This window comes from Pimephales promelas, chromosome 12, assembly GCF_988280905.1.
Source record: "Pimephales promelas chromosome 12, fPimPro1.hap1.1, whole genome shotgun sequence".
Classification (NCBI taxonomy): domain Eukaryota; kingdom Metazoa; phylum Chordata; class Actinopteri; order Cypriniformes; family Leuciscidae; genus Pimephales; species Pimephales promelas.
This window is the reverse complement of record NC_142780.1, coordinates 19,429,145-19,452,234: the sequence shown is the minus strand read 5'-3', so window position 1 is coordinate 19,452,234 and position 23,090 is coordinate 19,429,145. Positions and strand designations below refer to the sequence as shown.

The 23,090-nt window shown below is 37.7% G+C and overlaps 2 protein-coding genes and 1 long non-coding RNA gene across 6 annotated transcripts in view; all 3 read left to right on the top strand.

Moving 5' to 3' along the window:
* atp8b2 (ATPase phospholipid transporting 8B2) overlaps window positions 1–4,993 on the top strand; it is a 40,824-nt gene extending 35,831 nt beyond the window's left edge. For all 3 annotated transcript variants that reach the window (XM_039680215.2, XM_039680214.2, XM_089117625.1), the window contains one exon: window positions 1,334–4,993. In XM_039680215.2, coding sequence (XP_039536149.2) covers window positions 1,334–1,432 — 99 coding nt within the window. In that variant the 3' untranslated portion in view covers window positions 1,433–4,993. The remainder of the gene's footprint in view (window positions 1–1,333) is intronic.
* On the top strand, window positions 4,677–13,937 carry il6r (interleukin 6 receptor). 2 transcript variants are annotated; one of them, XM_039680218.2, is made up of 10 exons: window positions 4,682–5,101; window positions 6,993–7,601; window positions 7,692–7,815; window positions 9,320–9,489; window positions 9,603–9,754; window positions 9,867–10,029; window positions 11,893–11,930; window positions 12,034–12,082; window positions 12,323–12,443; window positions 12,540–13,937. In XM_039680218.2, the coding sequence occupies exons 1-10, from the start codon at window positions 5,008–5,010 to the stop codon at window positions 12,784–12,786; spliced, it is 1,767 nt and encodes a 588-aa protein (XP_039536152.2). In that variant the 5' UTR covers window positions 4,682–5,007; the 3' UTR covers window positions 12,787–13,937. The 2 variants fall into 2 exon arrangements, with proteins under 2 accessions (XP_039536153.2, XP_039536152.2); XM_039680219.2 differs by lacking the exon at window positions 12,323–12,443 and having other exon boundaries at window positions 4,677–5,101; window positions 12,540–12,707.
* Window positions 13,938–14,822: 885 nt separating this feature from the next.
* Window positions 14,823–22,613, top strand: LOC148977005 (uncharacterized). Its single transcript, XR_016145726.1, has 3 exons — window positions 14,823–14,952; window positions 22,058–22,366; window positions 22,508–22,613. It is a non-coding gene; the product is annotated as an uncharacterized LOC148977005 (long non-coding RNA).
* The last annotated feature ends 477 nt before the right edge of the window (window positions 22,614–23,090 follow it).

The window sequence follows — 23,090 nt, the reverse complement described above, 5'->3', positions numbered from 1 at the left end:
GGGTTGATTCTGTAGGCTCGCCTGACATTTGGTGGATTGACAAAAAAAGTACATTTCCCCCAAGGAGAAAACGGCAGGAAGCAGAACTATTAAAAACACTTTCATTTCTCACTTTTTGCACATAGTAGTAGTCTCAGCTACTTATAACTGCCATGAGTTCCTCAATAATTAGGAAAACACTTTATAATTAGGATACATACATTATTGTTTAAATGTTTTGGGTCAGTAAAACAATTCATTTAAAAGAAATAATTCTAGTTTTATTCAGCAAGGATGGATGACGTTGATCAAAAGTGAGAGGAAAGACTTTTGTTACAAAAATATTCTATTTAAAAGTGTTGTACTTATGAACTTTCTCTTCATCAAATAATCCTGGAAAAAAAATGTATCACAACATATTAGGCAGCACAACATTCATAATAAGAACTGATCCTTCAGAAATCGTTGTAATATGTTTATTTGTTGTTTTGTTAATAATAAATGCTGCCTTGTTGAGCATAAGAGACTTTCAAAACCTTTTCACATTCAAAAATCTTACCGAACCCAAATTCGTGTGTGCTTGTGTTACAAATGATTTATTAAAACACAATATACAAATTATTAGCTTTTAGGGATGTGGTTTAGGTAGATGTGATGACTATGTGATATTAATTTAAAATCAGAAAGCCTAGCTGTTTTGGAATTTCCACTTATTTTTTTCCTCTCTTTACTTTGCGTGTACTGTATTTATTGTGGGAAATGGGAACTTGGTTGTGGTTGCAAAGGGGACATTTAAGAGCCAACTAAATTTGCTGAAAGATTTCTGAAATAGCACTATTTAATTAGTATTAAGTTATTGTGATCTCCCTGATCCATATTTTAGGTAGGAAGGTATACCGTGTTAGTTAGTAGCTACAATGAATAAATAGTAATGTGGTTCCATATGAAACTGATACACTTTCCTTTTAAACATAATAAACACAACACAAATGACTGGTGAGAAAACAGAAAACAACATACCGTAACATACTTAAAATTGTATCCACACAAATTGTAATTTCTTCAGTTCATCAAAGTCATACATGAGTAAAAGAATGAACACACTGAAGAGCTTCCTTACGGTAGAAATTAAAAAAAATGGAAAAGCTACATATCCCAGAGCACACCTACCTATTACCTAATCGACTTGGACCATAGTAGGAGTTTACTAGCCGGAGCAAAGTTTTCCAGGGCCAACGTCTCCAGGCTTTTCAAGGGTCTTAAGAGCTACATTTACTCTAGTGCATTTTATGTAGGTATTTGGGCCATTTATTTAGTATTTTTGATTAATGCTCTTATTGATTCTTTCTTCTAGGAAGCACCGTTTGTGTGGAGGGGTTCTGGAGCTCGTATCAGTGGTGCAAGCAGCCCTGGACCTCCTCCCATTGCTGAAGAAACTTCCAGTGGCGAGTGATAGATAGATAAGACCAACTGGAAACCCTCATGTGAATGCTCATGTTTCTGTCTGAGGACATGACCAGAGAAGACAGCGCCCCAGACAGTTTAGGAGTAAACATGCTTAAAACACACATGGAAATGGATGCAGATTTAGTAGACAAACTGTGTATACAGACAGCACAAAGAGTTTCATCCCTCACATTTCCTGTTTTGTTTCCATTCTCAGATTTCCTGTCAGTGGAGGGACAAATTTGGTGTTATTTGAGCTGTTTACGACTGAGTTTTTCATTCTAGCCAAGTTATCGGACAACAAACCGCTAAATAGTATTGTCAAGGCTGATATTACATCACCCCTGACTACCAGCTATAGCTGGTTTACTAAATACATATTACGTTGCACTCAAATGCACTTTTAGATTCATTCTTTTTCATTTGGAGACATGAAAAAAGCTCCCATTTTTATGCATTAACATTTCTCTCAATATCTTAGCTTACATATATCAATACATATCACAATATATAAATACATTACACACAGGGCTTGACATTAACTCCCGCCAATCCGCCAAATGGTGGATTTCAGTGTCGTCTAACAGTCACTCCCACTATCCACTTTGGTGGGTTGAATTTTCTAGGCCTATATAAATATACATTTTTCAATTGTAGACTTTTAAAAGGCATCTGAAATAAACTTAGTGCATTGTAGTGTTTTTAAAAATTATAAATGTTTCGATACATATCGATACTAAAATATCTGAAACGCTTCCAATACAAATTTTCTGCAGATTTTTCTCAAAACCAGCTGCGCTTTCTCGCTCTCTCTTAATCTCTCTGACTGCGAGTTGGCACAAATCTGCTTCTCCTCACCTCATATCATTTGCTCCAGATGAATATTGTTGCTGTTACAGGGCTTAAATTTCATTGTGGGATAGTGCATCATTTTACTAATTCTCGCAGATTTTCTTCTCACACCCAAAGTCTGCGCACATAAAGCTGCCTCTCAGTAACTGCTTATTGTGCTTAAAAATTCAAATACACACAAACTAATGTCGAAATGCCTGTCTTGGAGAGTATCCACGTGAACACAGTTAGTTATGTTTTAAGTAAACGTAAACAATTGAGAAAGAAATTGCACGTGTATCAGTATTAGTGCGTTGGGTCTTAAAGTTTAAAGTCTTAAAGCAGCCTAATATACCTCCCACTAAATTATGAGAGAATATTAAAGATATCTATATAGCAGTTTTTCCCCCATGGTAACAATGTCAAAATTGTGGCCAGTGAAAATGCTGAGTGGCAGGTAACTTTGGGAAAGCACTAGCCACAGTGGCTGGTAAGCAAAAAAAGTTTTTGTCAAGCCCTGATTACACATTACACTTTCAAGTAATGATTATATAAGTATTACTGATAACTTTTAGGTTTTTGTATTCAAATTGAGTAGTTCTGTTTCTTTTTCATTTGAAATCTCAGTCAGTTCAAGTATTGTCTTCATCTCTATATATTGAGGGTGGTTTATCTTTTCTTCCGTTTTTTTAATCTCACAGTGACTTTCTTTCTTGTGGTCTCATACTGTTTGGACAATTTTGTCAGCATATTGTTTTGCTGAGTCAAAAGATTTTTGTCAGTAAATCCATTTCAGATTGGGCAAGGGAATGTCTCACGTGCTGGTAGAAAAGGGTGCAAATTGTCTGTTTTTCCCCACTGCTGAAAATAGCACTAAGATTTGTGCGGTTCTGTGTGATAAAACGCTACAGTTCTCAGTGAGAACGTGACTCTGCCGGATGGACCCGTTCTTTTTCATCCATGTCTTTGCACCATATTGGTGCTCCAACCCTGACTACTTGACTAGAAGTCTAATTCAAACCCAAACTCTGCTCTGCTGGACCCTTGATGGTCTAGTCATTTACCCAATGGTGGTTCATTGATCCAGTGGACTGTGATAACAAATGTGTCTGGACTTTTTTTTTAAGTTGTATTAAAATAATTCACTGAAGAGTTACCAAATGGAATCCACCTTGACCATTCTGGTCTAAATGTGGCCTTTACCAGTATTTGAATTTAGGTAATAAGAATGTAAACGCAATGGTGTGTGTGTTTTATTATGAGATAGACCAAGAAAGCTGATGAAGATGTTTGAAAAGTTAATAAGCTCCATACTTCGTCCTGTTCCCTGTAGAAGTTAGGTCTAGCTCTCATACTGTTAAATGGGTAACAATTATATGCCTTAAAAGCTAAATGTGTGAGTGTTCTTTTTTATGTAAATCTCTTTCTATATCCACACAGAAAAGTATTTACATATAATTGCAAATATAGGTTACTGGCCAATTCAGAATATAGTAGTCTCTTTCAGTGTGTACACGCCAAATTAATGGAAAGGTCCATATGACCTGTGAAGTAAACAGTTGATAACCCTACGGTTGTGAGTGAGCCTAGTGAAAAATGGAAAATAGATTATGATTAAATTATTTTAATCAAGTAAAAAAGAAAAACTTTTGTCTAACCATGTTTAATTGATAAATAATTTCTAATGGAATAGTTTGCAAAAAAAAAAAAAATTGTCTTAATTTGCTCACCAAAGTTCCAAACTATGACTTTCACTTTCAATTGTGTCTTGAAATGTACTGTGAACTTATCCATGCAATGAATGTGACCTGAAGATGTAAAACTTCAGGACACAACACCATTAAAGTACACGATTTTGATGTGGTACCCTCTGTTCTCACAAGATAAATAGTGATGCCCGTATTGTGAAGGATTTGATAGTTTGAGTCGAATCTTTTAAATGAATCAATTCATACGGTTCACAAGACTTCAAAAAGTTGTTTGATAATGATTCAGTTACGAATTGGGCTGATTCGCTTCTAGTTTCTTCTTATTAAGATGATTAGTTTAGATTATTACTAAATTATCAATTAATAGCGAACCCTAGTTTTTGAAGCTAAATTTCTCATTTTGTGTTCTATGCCAGACTGTCAAATGGGGATAAATGAGGGAATCATTAATATTCTGCAAATAATTAACGTATCCAGCAGCACCTGATATGTAGACTATTTCGACATGATATTCTGGTGACCGTGACCCTCATCGACATAGCAGATCTTGGGTCATCTACTTCTCTGTATAGTAGCTGTAAACCTGACCGCGAACAGAAATAATTCGTTTTTCGGTCTTTGCCTTGTCAAATAGGAACTTGTTTGTCTTTGTGGTTCGCCGTTTCGCAAGAGCGGATTTGTTAGTAACAGAGTCTAATGTGCGGGAGGAGAGGAAGGGGCAGCAGTCTTCTGCTTCACTCACAAACAAAAGAGATCCGGATTTTAGGCTAATCTTATCTTGAAGCAACTGAAAGTATTTTTTGTCAAACGAATTGTCCTAGATCTTTAGGCTAAAATGTTTCAAATAACAACGTAAGAGTTTTAGATTAATCAAACTCCCGTAGCCTATAAGTTATTTTTTTTATGTCTAAAATTTTGATGCGAGGATGTTGGCTAAATATCGAACGGGTTGACATTATGACCCGTACCCGTTATACCCATGTGGCATATTTTGGTGGCTAAATCTTTTTATTTTATTTTTATTTTTTGGTAGTGAAACATAATGTGGACTCGATTTACACTCGCGTATCTCTTCGGTGTATTAGCTGCGATTAAAGTTCAGTCTGCACAAGAAGATGAGCTGTGTCCTCGACAAGGTAATTTATCATTTCATTTCAAAATACAATCGAGAATTTTGAGTAACTGAATCAGTTATACTTGACTTGTATTGCGGTCTGTTTTAACATTAAAAACATGAATTAACTCCTTTATTGACTTGTTAGGTTATGATTCACCTCTGACTCAGTGGTTGATGGTTATGATGAGCGCTTGTGGTAAAGAAGCTAAAAGCCTATTAATAGACATTCCTTGATAATTTTAATAGTCTAAATAATATTAATCCCATTTCATTACGGGACTTTAATTAAAATGACCCATTAAGCCCACTTGAGAACATAAGAGTAAAGCAAGAATTTAAGAGTTTGCTTCTTAAGTTTCAGGCAGGGGTTATATTAGGCTACATGCTATTTCATTAAAACTGTTAGATTCACTTTATTTATTTATTTATTTATTTAGTATATGAAACATTCAAACCGTCTTCCAAACTTTTAACTTTCCCTTCATCCAAAAAAAGAAAAAAAAAAGAAAAAGAAAAAAAAATCGGAACATTTTAAAAACCATAATTAAAAATAAAATGAGTTTGGCCTCACCTACCACATTTAATCTAATGAGAAAATATTTACGTCTATTTTTTATTATTTATAAATTATTTATATCTGTATTTAAAAATGATTTACATTAGAATTACTTAGATTTTACATTGTCCAAAAATTATGACTGTGTCATCATTTCCCCCAAAGAAATTATAACTGCACACTCAGTTATTATTACCAAAATGTTCTTAAGAAAGTGTGCAGGTATAATTTCTTTTCACTTGCACCTCAAAAGGTGAGTATTGAGTATTATATTGCTACATATAATTTCCACCACAAAAGGAAAGAAAAAAAGGATAACGTATTATAAATTTCACTTATGATTTCACATATGACTTTTGCCTCAATAAAGTCCTACTGCTTATTAATAGTTTGTAAGGTGGTTGTTAAGTTTAGATATTGGGTAATATAATTGGGGATGTAGAATATCATGCAGAATAAGTCATTAATATGTGCCTTATTATAAATTTCAATAAACAGCCAATATCCTATTAATATGCATACGAATAATAAGCAACTAGGAAATAGTGAGAATTGGACCCTAAACTAAAATGTTACCTGATTTTTTTTTAAATTATTATTATTATTGTGCATCGTTACAGGTAATGATCACATAATCTCCGACAAAATGTTCTTAAACCCAATGTATTTTTTAAAATGTGGTAGAAATGATCATGAAATTAATGGAACTAAAGACATAATCCCTCTGTGATTCGTGTATGTCCACCATCGGGCATTGTTTGTGGACAAATTAAATAAGCAAGTGAGTTTATTTTCTACAGTCCCGAGAGCCCATGGTTAAAGGAACTCTTGTCATTAATGAGCATTTAATGGGGTATTTCTCTGGTAATGTGTTAGCAAGTGTTTGTATATGCACATGGAAATGAAGCATAGTACATATGGATGTAGTGTAGATTTTTGTAGGCTTTCAGCAATTAGTTTTTGTTTGAAAGTGTCATGAACCTGGAGATAAAAAAAAAATGTCTTTAATTGTCTTTCTATTATATGGGTCACCTTTAGTCCTTTTATAAGCATTCTGGTGTTACATTACCTTGGCATCATGTCAAACTGTGCTGCGAACAAGTGATTGTGAAGAAGAATCTGAGGGATTTTAATAAAAGGAAGTGAAAGCAAAAGTACCTCTTTGTTGCATAATTTTATTCCATATTTAGAAACGCAATGAACTGTGGGTACAATTGTACTGTACCCATGCATGAATATTATGTACTCAGACTAGACAACAGTACACGTGAAAAAGCCCAGCAGTGCACAGTATATTCTGTGCAGGATTATGTGTGATTAATAATCTAACTGCTGTGTTCTTCTTCTTCTTCAGAGCCCCTTCCGGGAGTTTTGGTCTTGAAGTTAGGAAGCAATGTTGTGCTTGGCTGCAGAGGCGATGTCACTGTGGACGATGTGCCATTGGCTTCAACCAGTGTCATGAATAAAAAATATAGAAACAAGCAGAGAGAAGACATCACTGTCAACTGGACGTCCCACAGAGTTCATGCTAATGCTACACAAATAACCAGTCTGAAGGGAGATGCCATTGGAACATACCCAAAGACTGATTCTGGTATATATACCAAAACTAAAGGGGGCACAACGGTCACTGTTAAACCCCCTGTAACCATAAGAAAGGAGCAAAGCACTTCTAGACGTGTTTTGCGTGCTGTCAGTCAAACTGCTGGTCATGAAGAAGAGGCCATGGGGACAGATCCTGATCAAGATGATTATGAGGACTATGATTATGAAGAGGAAGGGTCCAGGGTGACACGAGGGATCAAAAAGCGAACACGCTGGACTCTCAACGGACGACAAGTACATGTTGGGGTGGAAAGGGGAGGGATTTTAAGACGTCCACATCTCGGCTTGGCAGATGTTGGGAATTACAGCTGCTACAGAGGAGAGAGACTCGTTTCCACGTTCAAAATCAGCGTAGGGGGTGAGGGCTTTCTTTTGCTGGTATATTGATAAGTGATTTACAGATACACAGTACACAGAACAAATTCACATTCTTGTGTTATTTTCACAGTGCCCCCAGAGAGACCCACTGTCTTTTGCTACAGGAAGTTTCACACCAGCAAGGTCCGCTGCGATTGGACGTCCAAACATCCAGTAACCCCACGGCCGCTGTGTTACCTACTGCTTGTTAGAGGGTGAGTGTGTCTTTGGTAACTGGACAAAGACAGACTGAATTTATTTAACAGTAATCAGCATTTTTTTAGGAATAAATGACATACTGTCATGACATTTCAAATTGCTATGCTTGTATTTTCAATCTTCATTCAGTTTTGTGTGATGTCAGGTTTCTGGTGTGTTCTATTCAAAACACACAAGGATTCAAAGTTTTAAAAAGAAAACCAAAACGCAGGAGAGTATAAACTAGAATGAACACACTGAACAAAGAACAGAGGAAAGAACAGAGGAAGAACAAAGAACAAGGAATCGCCCCCTATAGACCTTATTCATACCATGACAGGTATGAAAGTGAGGCTGTGAGGGATAGACTTACCGTGTTTCCAATGGCATCCTCTGTAAAAAGCTGAATAAAGCTGCTATATTACTTACAATTATCCACAGCTTACATTGTTGGGAGTTTTTTGTCAACTGAAATTTCTTGGAAAGATATTTTTCCTGTGTTTCATGAGCAGAACAATCCGAAAACACATTAAAAAACAGTATAGCCCATTGAAGCGATGCATGTCTATCCCTCACAGCCTCGCTTTCATTCTCATTAAAAATCAAAGATGGCGCTGCCGTGAATAAGGCGGATGCCCTTAAATAGGGCACTTTTTGACGAGAAAGCCATTTGTACTGGTGTCCGAAACCTTAGTGGGTGTTATCAAGTGCACTCATTCAATCCCATAACGCACCGCAATAATGAGTGTACAACTGATGTACGCTCAACGGCTAGAGAATACCCACAATGCACTGTGAAGGTAGTGCCGAATGAATTCGACCTGAAGATGGCGACCACTAATATCATTTATACTATATAATACCTAATATCATTCAGGTAAAAATTTGTTTTTAATTGATGATTAAATTGTTTAATCAAGATTTATACATGCTAGTTGCATGACAGCTGGACTGCTGGAGCGGCCAGTTTGCTGCATTTCAAATGATTATTAAACAGCAAACACTAACTATGCAAAAGCGGCAGGCTGGCAGCCCTTCCGGCGCACTCAGTGTATGAATTCACTCACTCGTTTTCGTTCACTCCTTCAAGTGGACTATACAATGTTGCAGTAGGGTATAGTGGAATCATATAATGGTATAAGGGGCAATTTCAAACCCAAAGGGTTGGGAACAGGAACAAAACAGAAGCAAACCACAATGAAACGTGTTATAAAATGATAAAAGTTACAAAATATATATTTAATACTTATTTTAATTTTAATATATATATTGCAATGACACTTAAAATAAAATAATTAGTCTTCGGCAACCACATGAAAGGTCTGTGTGAGGAAAAGGCATTTTCTGTATGAATAATCATCCTCATTTTATAATGGTCCCGTTCCCATATTATAACATATTTATAATATAAAGGATTCATAAAATATGTACAGTGTTTTTACAACGTTCAATTATAGACACAAAATTGAATCATTGATCTCTTTTGTGCACTTCTCTACCTCCCTTTGTCTCCTTCCAAAGATTGTTTGGTAACATCACTCGTGTGCCTTGTTCATTCTCCCGGTCCCGCTGTTGGTGTGCTTTCCCCATGGAGGAGGGTGACAGAGCTCTCCATGTGGCAAAACTGTGTGTGTCCAACACAGCAGGCAGTGCCACGAGCCCTGAACTCAGCTTCAAGCTACATGATATCAGTGAGCACTTGTGTGTTTTTCCGTCCTGTAGGATGTTGATTAGGTACTTTTTAAAAGCATACCACCAAGTTGTTTGTGAAATGAAAAACTCTTTTTTCTCTCTCTCTCTATAGTTAAGCCAGACCCCCCGACCAGAGTGGTGGTAAAAGCAGTTGAGGGCCAGAAGCAAAGGCTTAATGTATCCTGGTCTTATCCCAGTTCCTGGAAGCATGGCTTCTATGTCCTGCATTTTCAGCTAAGATACAGACCACAACTTGCAGAGCAGGTAGAGTTGGACTGCTGGTTTATAATTATGCATAGATCTTTTGGATGAAAATACACAATGGCTTCCCTTGGGTTGTGAGTCTATATTTATGAGCGGTTTTATTTGTATTTAGTACCAGTTGGTGTTGATAGATGAATATTCAGACAAACAACAGTCCTTGACGATTAATGATGCTCTGCCACACACTCCGTATGAAGTGGAGCTTCGGGCCAAGGATGAGTTTGACGGTGTTTGGAGTGAATGGACTGATCCTGTATTTGCGGTCACTTGGTCAGGTAACAAAATTCATGGTTGTTTATAACACTGCCATCAGTAACATTCTATCCATCTATCCATCTATCCATCCATCTATCTATCTATCTATCTATCTATCTATCTATACAAAAAATTGCTTGACGGATTTTGACAACTAGTTTAACATTTTTGTATGTGATTACTCAAGCAATGAAATGAGGACTATTAGTTTTATATGGAATGACAATTCAGCATTCACAAGTATAGTTAATTTGGACTGACATGACATAAGCAAATAATAATGTTATAAAACAGCGGAGAGTTGTATGAAAGCAATTGATGCATGTCCAAAAGCATTTGCAATTTGTTGGAAGGAATGAGAAACTATTACTATGATGTGCACAAATAACAAAATGTTGTGGAGGTTGAACTAACTGTTGTGCAAATGTAAATAGTGATGTGAGAAATGCACCAAAGCGACTGAGAAAAACTATAATCAAAGCTGATTTAATCCATGCTTTAGTGGGAGTCTTTGGCACAAAACCTGTATATTGATTTTAAGAGAGCAAAGATCAATATGCATCAGATAAAAGTCTCTGAACACATTATTTTGTCTCCAGTCCAGATGGTGTGCTTCACTGGGAGACTAGGACAGCATTATTTACACTGTTTGCATTGTGAAAAGCTTCGAAGATTTACCTTTCAATCGATTGGGAAAGCTCTCAAAAAAGGACTGGGCTGTGCAACTAAATTCTTGTTTTCTAGTGTAAAATATGCAAGAACAAAACAAAATACACAGTGAAATGCTGAAAGAAAATAATTGACCAGATGTTTTTTTTAATATTTTAATAAATGATTCTCTAGAAATAAGAATTAAAGGGATACTTCACCTCTGGAAAGATGAATGTGCATTTAAAATGGGTCATCTATGTAGAAGAAATGTGATTTTTTATTTTTTTTTTTTTTAATTTGGAGCTTTCTAGACTGAGAAAAGCCAGAAAATGTATTTTTGGCTTATGTGGATGAAAGACAACAACTCCCAGAATGCACTTGCTTCACTGCCCTAGCAGGCCACGCCTACTGGTAACAGAGTCCAGTAGGCTAGTTAAACAACAAGTCTAGGCTAGTCTAGTGAGTCTCTGTGATGAGTCTGCCCAAAAATGTGTTTCGAGACCACCCAAAATGTTAGAGATTTGGCTTTTGCGTTCTACAGTCACCATTCAATATGTTTAGTGTGGCGAGCAGGATGAGGCTAGGGCTGCGGGAGAATGGCGCGAGGCTGGTGGCGTGATTACCGATAAGCAACAGTTTTTTTCTTAGCAATGTTAAAACTAATTGGAATGAATTCAGTTACATTGAAACAAATGCTGTTCATGAAAACATATGAACAATGAATGGCCGCTAACGGCCACTGACGGCCGCTTATGTCTGGGAAAAAGAGGATGGTAACCCCCACTACTCAGCATTCCCTACAGAACAAGAGCCTGCTAGCTTAGCTTCCCAAAAAAATGTCTGACACTTTGTGTCCATTCTGTGAGTGAGATCCCACCCTCTATGGGCGGGTTGAAAACATGCGGAACAGCCCCTACTGACTGTATTTAGCTTCTGGCCAAAAAATCGCCCGATGACGATTTTTGCATCATCGGAGGTTTTTTTCCAGACAAAAAATATGTGAATCTCTGTCTCAAGAGGATATGCGGATGGAAAGAATGATAATTCGAAAATACTACAGGTTCTCTACTAATACGAAGCTTAATGCTATATCCTGAAGTATCCCTTTAATATTTTATACAGTTTTGGGGTAGGAGAAGCAAAACAACAGCTTTAAGGGTGCAACAGCCATTTATTTTTTTACCCTTAAAACATGTTTGTACATTTGGATGTGTGTTTGGGTTTCTTTGTAGCTCCTGAGACGACTACTTCGTTTGAGAGCATTACCTTGGTGAGTTCATTCAACACAATAACACACCAGCACTTGAAATCATCCACATACTTTCAAATCACTATATTTAAACCTTATGTGGATTATCTCTTCCATCTTTCAGGAACCCTTTGAGATGTTTCCTGAAGGTTCTGGAGAAGTTAATGGTGTAGGTGAGTCTGAGCAAAAAAAAAAAAACATCTCATTGTTCTCCTTCAGGTACTGTTACTCACACATCTGGTAAATCTATTATGAAATGAGAAAGAAAATGAATGTGGTACCTTACCAGAAATCCAAAACAGGAAATGGTCACTACAACATGTTTGGAGTTTAACAATATCCTGTACTTTCCAAATGTTTCAGCCTTCCGTGACATTTCACCTCTGTCCTCACTCACTCTCTCTATCTCCCAGAATCAGTGGTAATTGTTGGGGCTGATGATTTTGGACATGCTACCGTGTGGCTGTACGTGTCTTGTGTTTTTGGGCTGTGTTTTATTGTAGCCCTCACCATGCTCACGGTCTTTTTCTTCAGGTAAAACTCTTTCCTATCACATCCATCTTTTAATGTCCTTTCGGCGATTTCTTAGCTCTGAAAACGTCTTTTTATTTTGTTGTTGTGTCTTCTCAGGAACAGGCTGCATTTCATGTCTAAAATAGGCAAACAGACTTTCCCCTTTACATTCCTCCTACATTCCTCTCGTCCTCTTCCTACTCCTGCTGCATCTGAGCAACTTCCAGAAGAGGGAAAGTCACTGATGTCTCCACCCAAGCACAGCCAGCAGCACTTCCTTCCTGCTCAGCAAGAGGTGCAGGAGGGCATTCATCTGCATAACATGGATTATTTCCTGTTTCAAGGGACTGAGGGTGTGCCATGAACGATAGACAGACATGAGCAAAATGGATGAAACCTCACTGTATAGTACATATGCTGCGATTGCCTAAGGATCACACACTGTGTTTTATATGGTCAAATAACAGTGTAATGAGTTTGTAAAAAAGAAAATGTCTTATTGTAGACAAAGTAATTCAGTATTCTTTCTTATTATTTTTGAATACTATACAAATTTTGTAAATAAGTATTTTTAATGCAACTTCTACAAAATGCCTGCCATCTGTTGACCCTGACAGCCTCACATGTGAAGCTAAAGCACTTTTTATGTCGCTCTGAATAAGAGTTTTTACCATAATCAAGATTATGGTGAGTAATTTACAATGACAGTGCATGGGATTTTTTTTAAGCAAACATGTGAAGCTTAAGATTTTAATAAAGCATTTAGATTAATTCTTTATTGAAACGTAATATTTGAGATGTAAAGTTGTTCTTTTGTCATTTTTAGGGTTTTATTCATATTGTCAAAATGTATCCAAAACAAAGTTGTAACATTGTATATAACATTGTATTTTTTATTTTTTTTTCACACCTAGACCATGTTATTTGCATCTTGATACTGTGTGGATTATAACATTTACAGACTGGCCCCATTCATTTCAAATATAAGTGATTCACTGTTAAACTTATTTTTTTAAAGAAAGTAAGAAAATGAAATTTTTGTGGTAATCAACTTTATGCCACAAGCACTGTGGCATTGAGTTTAACTTATTGAACCTGGAATAATCCTTTATTTTGTTGCGGAAATAAATTTCTGATTTTCATTGAATTTCAGTGGACCTTACAAAGGAATGTCATATGGTTTTATCATTTGAAGTCTGATGTGAGAAGAAGAAAATTCTCTGAAATGTATATGTATATACATCTGTTGTGCAGGAGCGAGACACTCTAGAACCAGATGGGCAAGGACTAATTAAGGGGGGCTTAAAGGGTTAGTTAGTGATAAAGCTAGTAAGGGACCTTTTAACTGTGGAAAACTACTGGGAATCTTTGCAGGGAAAGGACCTTGAAAGATCAGTATAAAGATTGCCTAATTCTGTATCTCAGTGTCTCACTCCCTCCACAGGGAAACTGCTGTGTTGTTGACTGCATGGGCCTATTCCTGCGAGAATAAACTCTTCTCTTTTATAAATTTGATTCTGAGCTGTCTCTTACAGTGATGATGTTTAACAGAATTTTTGCCACAACAATATGTAAATAAGTGTTCGCTTTGTTATAAAGGCAAATAGAACATTGGAAATCACCTGTTGTAAGAAGTTGTGACCTTTTGGATTATCAAGGAGCCATGCAATAAAAAATGATTTACATTGTACACAACATTAACCAAGTTGTAACAATGTCCCAGGATGAAGAAGACAGACAAAGTATTTCAAATAGAAACGTTGTTTATTAATCAAAGAGATAACCCTAACTAAAGAGGAACTTAAATATACTGTGATGATGAACCAAATACAGGTGTACAGGTGTTAATGAATATCCAATAGCCACGTTTCCACTGCCGGGTCGGGGCCGAGCCGTGCTAGTGCCTGCCAGGGCCAGTCGTGTTTCCACTGTCACTTCCGGGGCTTGATCGGGGTTTACTCAGGGCCAACAGCCAGGATTTCTGGCCCGTCGAATGGGCTATATGCACGCATAAGTTCCGCATTTGACGTAAGGATGCTCGTCCATTTCCGGTTGTGGAGATTAAAGCAGAGGAAAACCGAGGAAAACGGGATTATGGCAGAATCTTCAAAATTTACTGTCCTCCCATCTTTGAAACGAAACGATGCAATTTTATATAGCTATAGTTATGTTTATTTAATATAATTTTAAAAAGAAGCATAAACACAACAAGGGGTGTCTGTTGTATCTGTTTTTAACGTTTCTTTAGTATAACCATGGAGTATAAAATTCAATATAAATTCTCGGTATTACATTGGACTCTACGATCGGCGGAAGTTATCGTGCATCCTTACACCTTCACCGGAAATACCGCCGTGCATAGCGCCTATACCTTGGAGAAGCCTCTCGCTGCTTCCTGCGGTGGAGATCCAACCCGGCCCCATCCAAGTGTGACGTCAGAAGCTACCACGCCCATGCCCAAATTGGACACATTCTGGTTAACATTTAAAAACAGGAAGAACTATCGAGAAGAGAAGACTAGAAGACGAAGGTAACTGCGAAACAAAATGCACAAAACACACTTGCGGTTTTAGTATAAACACTGTTTAACATAGCCTAATACGAATGAGCTGTATGAGAATGAGATGTTACCTGTTGTAAGCTGCTCTTATCACTTTATTAGTAGTTTGTAATGTGTGCGGCTGATCACTTGACTAGCATGCCTGCTCCGCAATTAGCGCGAAAGCCCGCGATATAATAATTTATTACAGGTAGCTAAACTTAACATTTCATATTTGACATAATTTTTTAGGTCATAAATGTTAAACGAATGACAAAAAATAATCAGGCAAACTAATAGCCATTTTGAACTGAAAATTAGTATAAAAAATAGTAACGTGTAATGTAATAATAGTTTACTGTCATTGTTGTGAGGGGACAAGAAACATTAACAAAGCCGTTTTCATCATTTTAGGCACATGAGTAATAATGAATGTATACATATTGAGAATATAATACAAATTGTAGCCTTTAGTACAAAGCTAAGTCTTCAGAGGGGAAGAGAAAGTGATGAAGAGACTGAGGAAAAAAGAAAGAGTGAGATGAGAGGTGAGGCTCTCCTCTCCTTTGACAAATAATCTACTGCCCACTGACATGGTTTTAAAGCAATTTCATATCCTTTTTTTAGGTCTTCAAACGTCTTGAAAATGCAAATATCAGATAACTAAAAAATGTGAAGCCCCTACCAACCTCAAATTTAGGACCTCTTTGATTATAAAGCCCTGTATTAGGCATACAAACAATAATAAATGTGTAGCCTATACATATTGTGAATGCATTTGATAAACTTAATTACCAAGCTTTAGCTTTCAGTAAATAAACGCGTCTGAAAAAAATTATTCATAGGCAAAATCAACCTATATCAGTTGACCCTATGTTTACTTTCTTCACTGACAGAAAAATGAAAAGCCTATTTCAGTCAAAGCTCAGTTAGGAGTTCAATTTAAACTTAAATTTAGCTTATCCTTACATTTTTTGTTTGTTTTTGGGGGCGTGTTAGAGTGGGATTTTGTTAGGTGGTCCTCAGAAAAAAAATGGAAGATAAAGTGGTCCTTGGGCTGAAAAAGTTTGAGAAACACTGGTCTAGAGCCTCCATTTTTGCACTCAGGTTTAAGTCTCATGGCCCTCTATTAGAATCCAGAGTTTTGAGAGGATTGGAGAAACTTCATTTTTCGCCTGAAATACTGAAAAAAACGAAAGGGGTACCACTGTCGTTTTTTTTTTTCGGGTCGAAATTTTGAGTTTCGATATCTCAGCTCTGGAAGGGTCTAGAGCCTCCATTTTTGCACTCAGGTTTAAGTCTCATGGCCCTCTATTAGAATCCAGAGTTTTGAGAAGATTGGAGAAACGTTATTTTTCGCCCGAAAAAAAAAACGAAAGGGGTAACACTGTCGTTTTTTTACGGGTCGAAATTTTGAGTTTCGATATCTCAGCTCTGGAAGGGTCTAGAGCCTCCATTTTTGCACTCAGGTTTAAGTCTCATGGCCCTCTATTAGAATCCAGAGTTTTGAGAAGATTGGAGAAACTTCATTTTTCGCCCGAAAAAAAAAAAACGAAAGGGGTACCACTGTCGTTTTTTTTTCGGGTCGAAATTTTGAGTTTCAATATCTCAGCTCTGGAAGGGTCTAAAGCCTCCATTTTTGCACTCAGGTTTAAGTCTCATGGCCCTCTATCAGAATCCAGAGTTTTGAGAGGATTGGAGAAACTTCATTTTTCGCCTGAAAAAAAAAACGAAAGGGGTACCACTATCGTTTTTTTTTTTCGGGTCGAAATTTTGAGTTTCGATATCTCAGCTCTGGAAGGGTCTAGAGCCTCAATTTTTGCAGTCAGGTTTAAGTCTCATGGCCCTCTATCAGAATCCAGAGTTTTGAGAGGATTGGAGAAACTTTATTTTTCGCCTGAAAAAAAAAACGAAAGGGGTACCACTGTCGTTTTTTTTTCGGGTCGAAATTTTGAGTTTCGATATCTCAGCTCTGGAAGGGTCTAGAGCCTCAATTTTTGCAGTCAGGTTTAAGTCTCATGGCCCTCTATCAGAATCCAGAGTTTTGAGAAGATTGGAGAAACTTTATTTTTCGCCCAAAAAAAAAAACGAAAGGGGTACCACTGTCGGTTTTTTTTGGGTCGAAATTTTGAGTTTCGATATCTCAGCTCTGGAAGGTTCTAGAGCCTCCATTTTGGCACTCAGGTTTAAGTCTCATGGCCCTCTATCAGAATCCAGAGTTTTGAGAGGATTGGAGAAACTTCATTTTTCGCCTAAAAAAACCGAAAGGGGTACCACTGTCGTTTTTTTTTTGGGTTGAAATTTTGAGTTTCGATATCTCAGCTCTGGAAGGGTCTAGAGCCTCCATTTTTGCACTCAGGTTTAAGTCTCATGGCCCTCTATTAGAATCCAGAGTTTTGAGAGGATTGGAGAAACTCATTTTTCGCCTGAAAAAAAACCGAAAGGGGTACCACTGTCAATTTTTTTTTTCGGGTCGAAATTTTGAGTTTCGATATCTCAGCTCTGGAAGGGTCTAGAGCCTAAATTTTTGCACTCAGGTTTAAGTCTCATGGCCCTCTATCAGAATCCAGAGTTTTGAGAGGATTGGAGAAACTTCATTTTTCGCCCAAAAAAAAAACGAAAGGGGTACCACTGTCGTTTTTTTTTGGGTCGAAATTTTGAGTTTCGATATCTCAGCTCTGGAAGGTTCTAGAGCCTCCATTTTTGCACTCAGGTTTAAGTCTCATGGCCCTCTATCAGAATCCAGAGTTTTGAGAGGATTGGAGAAACTTCATTTTTCGCCTAAAAAAACCGAAAGGGGTACCACTGTCGTTTTTTTTTTGGGTCGAAATTTTAAGTTTCGATATCTCAGCTCTGGAAGGGTCTAGAGCCTCCATTTTTGCACTCAGGTTTAAGTCTCATGGCCCTCTATTAGAATCCAGAGTTTTGAGAGGATTGGAGAAACTTCATTTTTCGCCTGAAAAAAAACCGAAAGGGGTACCACTGTCGTTTTTTTTTTTTGGTCGAAATTTTGAGTTTCGATATCTCAGCTCTGGAAGGGTCTAGAGCCTCCATTTTTGCACTCAGGTTTAAGTCTCATGGCCCTCTATTAGAATCCAGAGTTTTGAGAAGATTGGAGAAACTTAATTTTTCGCCCGAAAAAAAAAACGAAAGGGGTACCACTGTCGTTTTTTTTTCGTGACGAAATTTTGAGTTTCGATATCTCAGCTCTGGAAGGGTCTAGAGCCTCCATTTTTGCACTCAGGTTTAAGTCTCATGGCCCTCTATCAGAATCCAGAGTTTTGAGAGGATTGGAGAAACTTCATTTTTCGCCTGAAAAAAAAATCGAAAGGGGTACCACTGTCGGTTTTTTTTTGGGTCGAAATTTTGAGTTTCGATATCTCAGCTCTGGAAGGGTCTAGAGCCTCAATTTTTGCAGTCAGGTTGAAGTCTCATGGCCCTCTATCAGAATCCAGAGTTTTGAGAAGATTGGAGAAACATCATTTTTCGCCCGAAAAAAAAAAACGAAAGGGGTACCACTGTCGTTTTTTTTTTGGGGGTCGAAATTTTGAGTTTCGATATCTCAGCTCTGGAAGGGTCTAGAGCCTCCATTTTTGCACTCAGGTTTAAGTCTCATGGCCCTCTATTAGAATTCAGAGTTTTGAGAAGATTGGAGAAACTTTATTTTTCGCCCGAAAAAAAAAACGAAAGGGGTACCACTGTCGGGTTTTTTTTGGGTCAAAATTTTGAGTTTCGATATCTCAGCTCTGGAAGGGTCTAGAGCCCCCATTTTTGCACTCAGGTTTAAGTCTCGTGGCCCTCTATCAGAATCCAGAGTTTTGAGAAGATTGGAGAAACTTTATTTTTCGCCCAAAAAAAAAATCGAAAGGGGTACCACTGTCGTTTTTTTTTTCGGGTCGAAATTTTGAGTTTCGATATCTCAGCTCTGGAAGGGTCTAGAGCCTCCATTTTTGCACTCAGGTTTAAGTCTCATGGCCCTCTATTAGAATCCAGAGTTTTGAGAGGATTGGAGAAACTTCATTTTTCGCCTGAAAAAAAAAACGAAAGGGGTACCACTGTCGTTTTTTTTTGGGGGTCGAAATTTTGAGTTTCGATATCTCAGCTCTGGAAGGGTCTAGAGCCTCAATTTTTGCAGTCAGGTTTAAGTCTCATGGCCCTCTATCAGAATCCAGAGTTTTGAGAAGATTGGAGAAACTTCATTTTCGCCTGAAAAAAAAACGAAAGGGGTACCACTGTCGTTTTTTTTTTGTGACGAAATTTTGAGTTTCGATATCTCAGCTCTGGAAGGGTCTAGAGCCTCCATTTTTGCACTCAGGTTTAAGTCTCATGGCCCACTCTCAGAATCCAGAGTTTTGAGAGGATTGGAGAAACTTCATTTTTCGCCTAAAAAAAAAAAACGAAAGGGGTACCACTGTCGTTTATTTTTCGGGTCGAAATTTTGAGTTTCGATATCTCAGCTCTGGAAGGGTCTAGAGCCTCCATTTTTGCGCTCAGGTCAAAGTCTCGCGGCCCTCTATCATAATCCAGAGTTTTGAGAAGATTGGAGAAACTTGATTTTTCGCCCGAAAACTGAAAAAAACGTAAGGGGTAACACTGTCGTTTTTTTTTCGGGTCGAAATTTTGAGTTTCGATATCTCAGCTCTGGAAGGGTCTAGAGCCTCCATTTTTGCGCTCAGGTCAAAGTCTCGCGGCCCTCTATCATAATCCAGAGTTTTGAGAAGATTGGAGAAACTTGATTTTTCGCCCGAAAACTGAAAAAAACGTAAGGGGTAACACTGTCGTTTTTTTTTCGGGTCGAAATTTTGAGTTTCGATATCTCAGCTCTGGAAGGGTCTAGAGCCTCCATTTTTGCGCTCAGGTCAAAGTCTCGCGGCCCTCTATCATAATCCAGAGTTTTGAGAAGATTGGAGAAACCTGATTTTTCGCCCGAAAACTGAAAAAAACGTAAGGGGTAACACTGTCGTTTTTTTTTTCAGGTCGAAATTTTGAGTTTCGATATCTCAGCTCTGGAAGGGTCTAGAGCCTCCATTTTTGCGCTCAGGTCAAAGTCTCGCGGCCCTCTATCATAATCCAGAGTTTTGAGAAGATTGGAGAAACTTGATTTTTCGCCCGAAAACTGAAAAAAACATAAGGGGTAACACTGTCGTTTTTTTTTCGGGTCGAAATTTTGAGTTTCGATATCTCAGCTCTGGAAGGGTCTAGAGCCTCCATTTTTGCGCTCAGGTCAAAGTCTCGCGGCCCTCTATCATAATCCAGAGTTTTGAGAAGATTGGAGAAACTTGATTTTTCGCCCGAAAACTGAAAACAACGTAAGGGGTAACACTGTCGTTTTTTTTTCGGGTCGAAATTTTGAGTTTCGATATCTCAGCTCTGGAAGGGTCTAGAGCCTCCATTTTTGCGCTCAGGTCAAAGTCTCGCGGCCCTCTATCATAATCCAGAGTTTTGAGAAGATTGGAGAAACCTGATTTTTCACCCGAAAACTGAAAAAAACGTAAGGGGTAACACTCTCGTTTTTTTTTTCAGGTCGAAATTTTGAGTTTCGATATCTCAGCTCTGGAAGGGTCTAGAGCCTCCATTTTTGCGCTCAGGTCAAAGTCTCGCGGCCCTCTATCATAATCCAGAGTTTTGAGAAGATTGGAGAAACTTGATTTTTCGCCCGAAAACTGAAAAAAACGTAAGGGGTAACACTGTCGTTTATTTTTCGGGTCGAAATTTTGAGTTTCGATATCTCAGCTCTGGAAGGGTCTAGAGCCTCCATTTTTGCGCTCAGGTCAAAGTCTCGCGGCCCTCTATCATAATCCAGAGTTTTGAGAAGATTGGAGAAACTTGATTTTTCGCCCGAAAACTGAAAAAAACGTAAGGGGTAACACTGTCGTTTTTTTTTCGGGTCGAAATTTTGAGTTTCGATATCTCAGCTCTGGAAGGGTCTAGAGCCTCCATTTTTGCGCTCAGGTCAAAGTCTCGCGGCCCTCTATCATAATCCAGAGTTTTGAGAAGATTGGAGAAACTTGATTTTTCGCCCGAAAACTGAAAAAAACGTAAGGGGTAACACTGTCATTTTTTTTTCGGGTCGAAATTTTGAGTTTCGATATCTCAGCTCTGGAAGGGTCTAGAGCCTCCATTTTTGCGCTCAGGTCAAAGTCTCGCGGCCCTCTATCATAATCCAGAGTTTTGAGAAGATTGGAGAAACCTGATTTTTCGCCCGAAAACTGAAAAAAACGTAAGGGGTAACACTGTCGTTTTTTTTTTCAGGTCGAAATTTTGAGTTTCGATATCTCAGCTCTGGAAGGGTCTAGAGCCTCCATTTTTGCGCTCAGGTCAAAGTCTCGCGGCCCTCTATCATAATCCAGAGTTTTGAGAAGATTGGAGAAACTTGATTTTTCGCCCGAAAACTGAAAAAAACGTAAGGGGTAACACTGTCGTTTTTTTTCGGGTCGAAATTTTGAGTTTCGATATCTCAGCTCTGGAAGGGTCTAGAGCCTCCATTTTTGCGCTCAGGTCAAAGTCTCGCGGCCCTCTATCATAATCCAGAGTTTTGAGAAGATTGGAGAAACCTGATTTTTCGCCCGAAAACTGAAAAAAACGTAAGGGGTAACACTGTCGGTTTTTTTTTCAGGTCGAAATTTTGAGTTTCGATATCTCAGCTCTGGAAGGGTCTAGAGCCTCCATTTTTGCGCTCAGGTCAAAGTCTCGCGGCCCTCTATCATAATCCAGAGTTTTGAGAAGATTGGAGAAACTTGATTTTTCGCCCGAAAACTGAAAAAAACGTAAGGGGTAACACTGTCGTTTTTTTTTTCAGGTCGAAATTTTGAGTTTCGATATCTCAGCTCTGGAAGGGTCTAGAGCCTCCATTTTTGCGCTCAGGTCAAAGTCTCGTGGCCCTCTATCATAATCCAGAGTTTTGAGAAGATTGGAGAAACTTGATTTTTCACCCAAAAAAAAAACGAAAGGGGTACCCAGAGTGCTCCCTTTAAGGGTAAATATAAAAATATATTATTTTAGTGTTTATGTGTGACGTTACATCCTGTAAATCTTATTCTACTTGAAAAAGAATATGAGATATATTATTGTACATTTATATTTACTTTTTCCATAGGCAATCATAAATGCCCTGTCTGTCTCCTGGCTGGGATATCTCCTCACAGGAGGCTGAGCAGGTCTTCCTTTCTGGATTATCATTGCAGGTCAGAGTAGATTATTCATTATTTTTGCACAATGCCCCGTGCACCCTTTTGTTACTGATAATTCTGTTACAGTAACACAACTGTGACTGTTCTCTGATAACTATTTCAGTGAAGTGGAAGATTTTAACTGACAAATTGACAAACAATTGAGGAAAGAAAGGAGACCATTCAATTGTTGGCTGTTACTTTTACATTTACACATTTGGACTCTGGAATTAGATGTCAGTAACATGAATATTCAATTTGACTTTCTCTCTCTCTACAACTCCAACATTTCATAACTGTTTAGTGTTAAATCTGAAATATATATTTGAACATGTTAAACTCATTTGTATCTCTCTCTCTGTCTCTCTCTCTCTCAGAGTTGAAGCCATTCCTGCAGCAACTGGTGGAAAACGGGGGATCTTTTTGGTGCTTTTATAATTTATCTATTTATCTAACATAAATAATTTTGTTCTTTCGTATAATATAAATAAACACATATGTATATATAAATAAATTCATGCTTGAATCATTCTCGAGTTTTGCCTTCTGATATTCTGGCCATATCATTTACTGACTGCATGTGCTGATTCCATCGTTATTTTATCTGATAATGAGCAAATTAGTTAAACTTGAGTAGGTTAATCAATATACAGCATAATTCAAGAAACTAGGGCTCACACCACTTTTCAGTTGAATAAGATTGATATACATTTTTAATTTGTTTTGTATAAATTTACATTTTTGTAAATGTCTCTGATGCATTTTGAATAAAAAAACACATTTTATAAAAATACTCCTGAGATTAAATGTCTTTCGAACTATGTACGTACAAACTAAAACAAGGGTCCTGTAACCGGGGTCCTAAAGCTGCAGCCTCCGATTGTGCAAGGATTTGCTCTGAACAACTGACATTGGTTATTTTAACAAAAAGTTATCACACTTGCATAAATGGGTCATTTT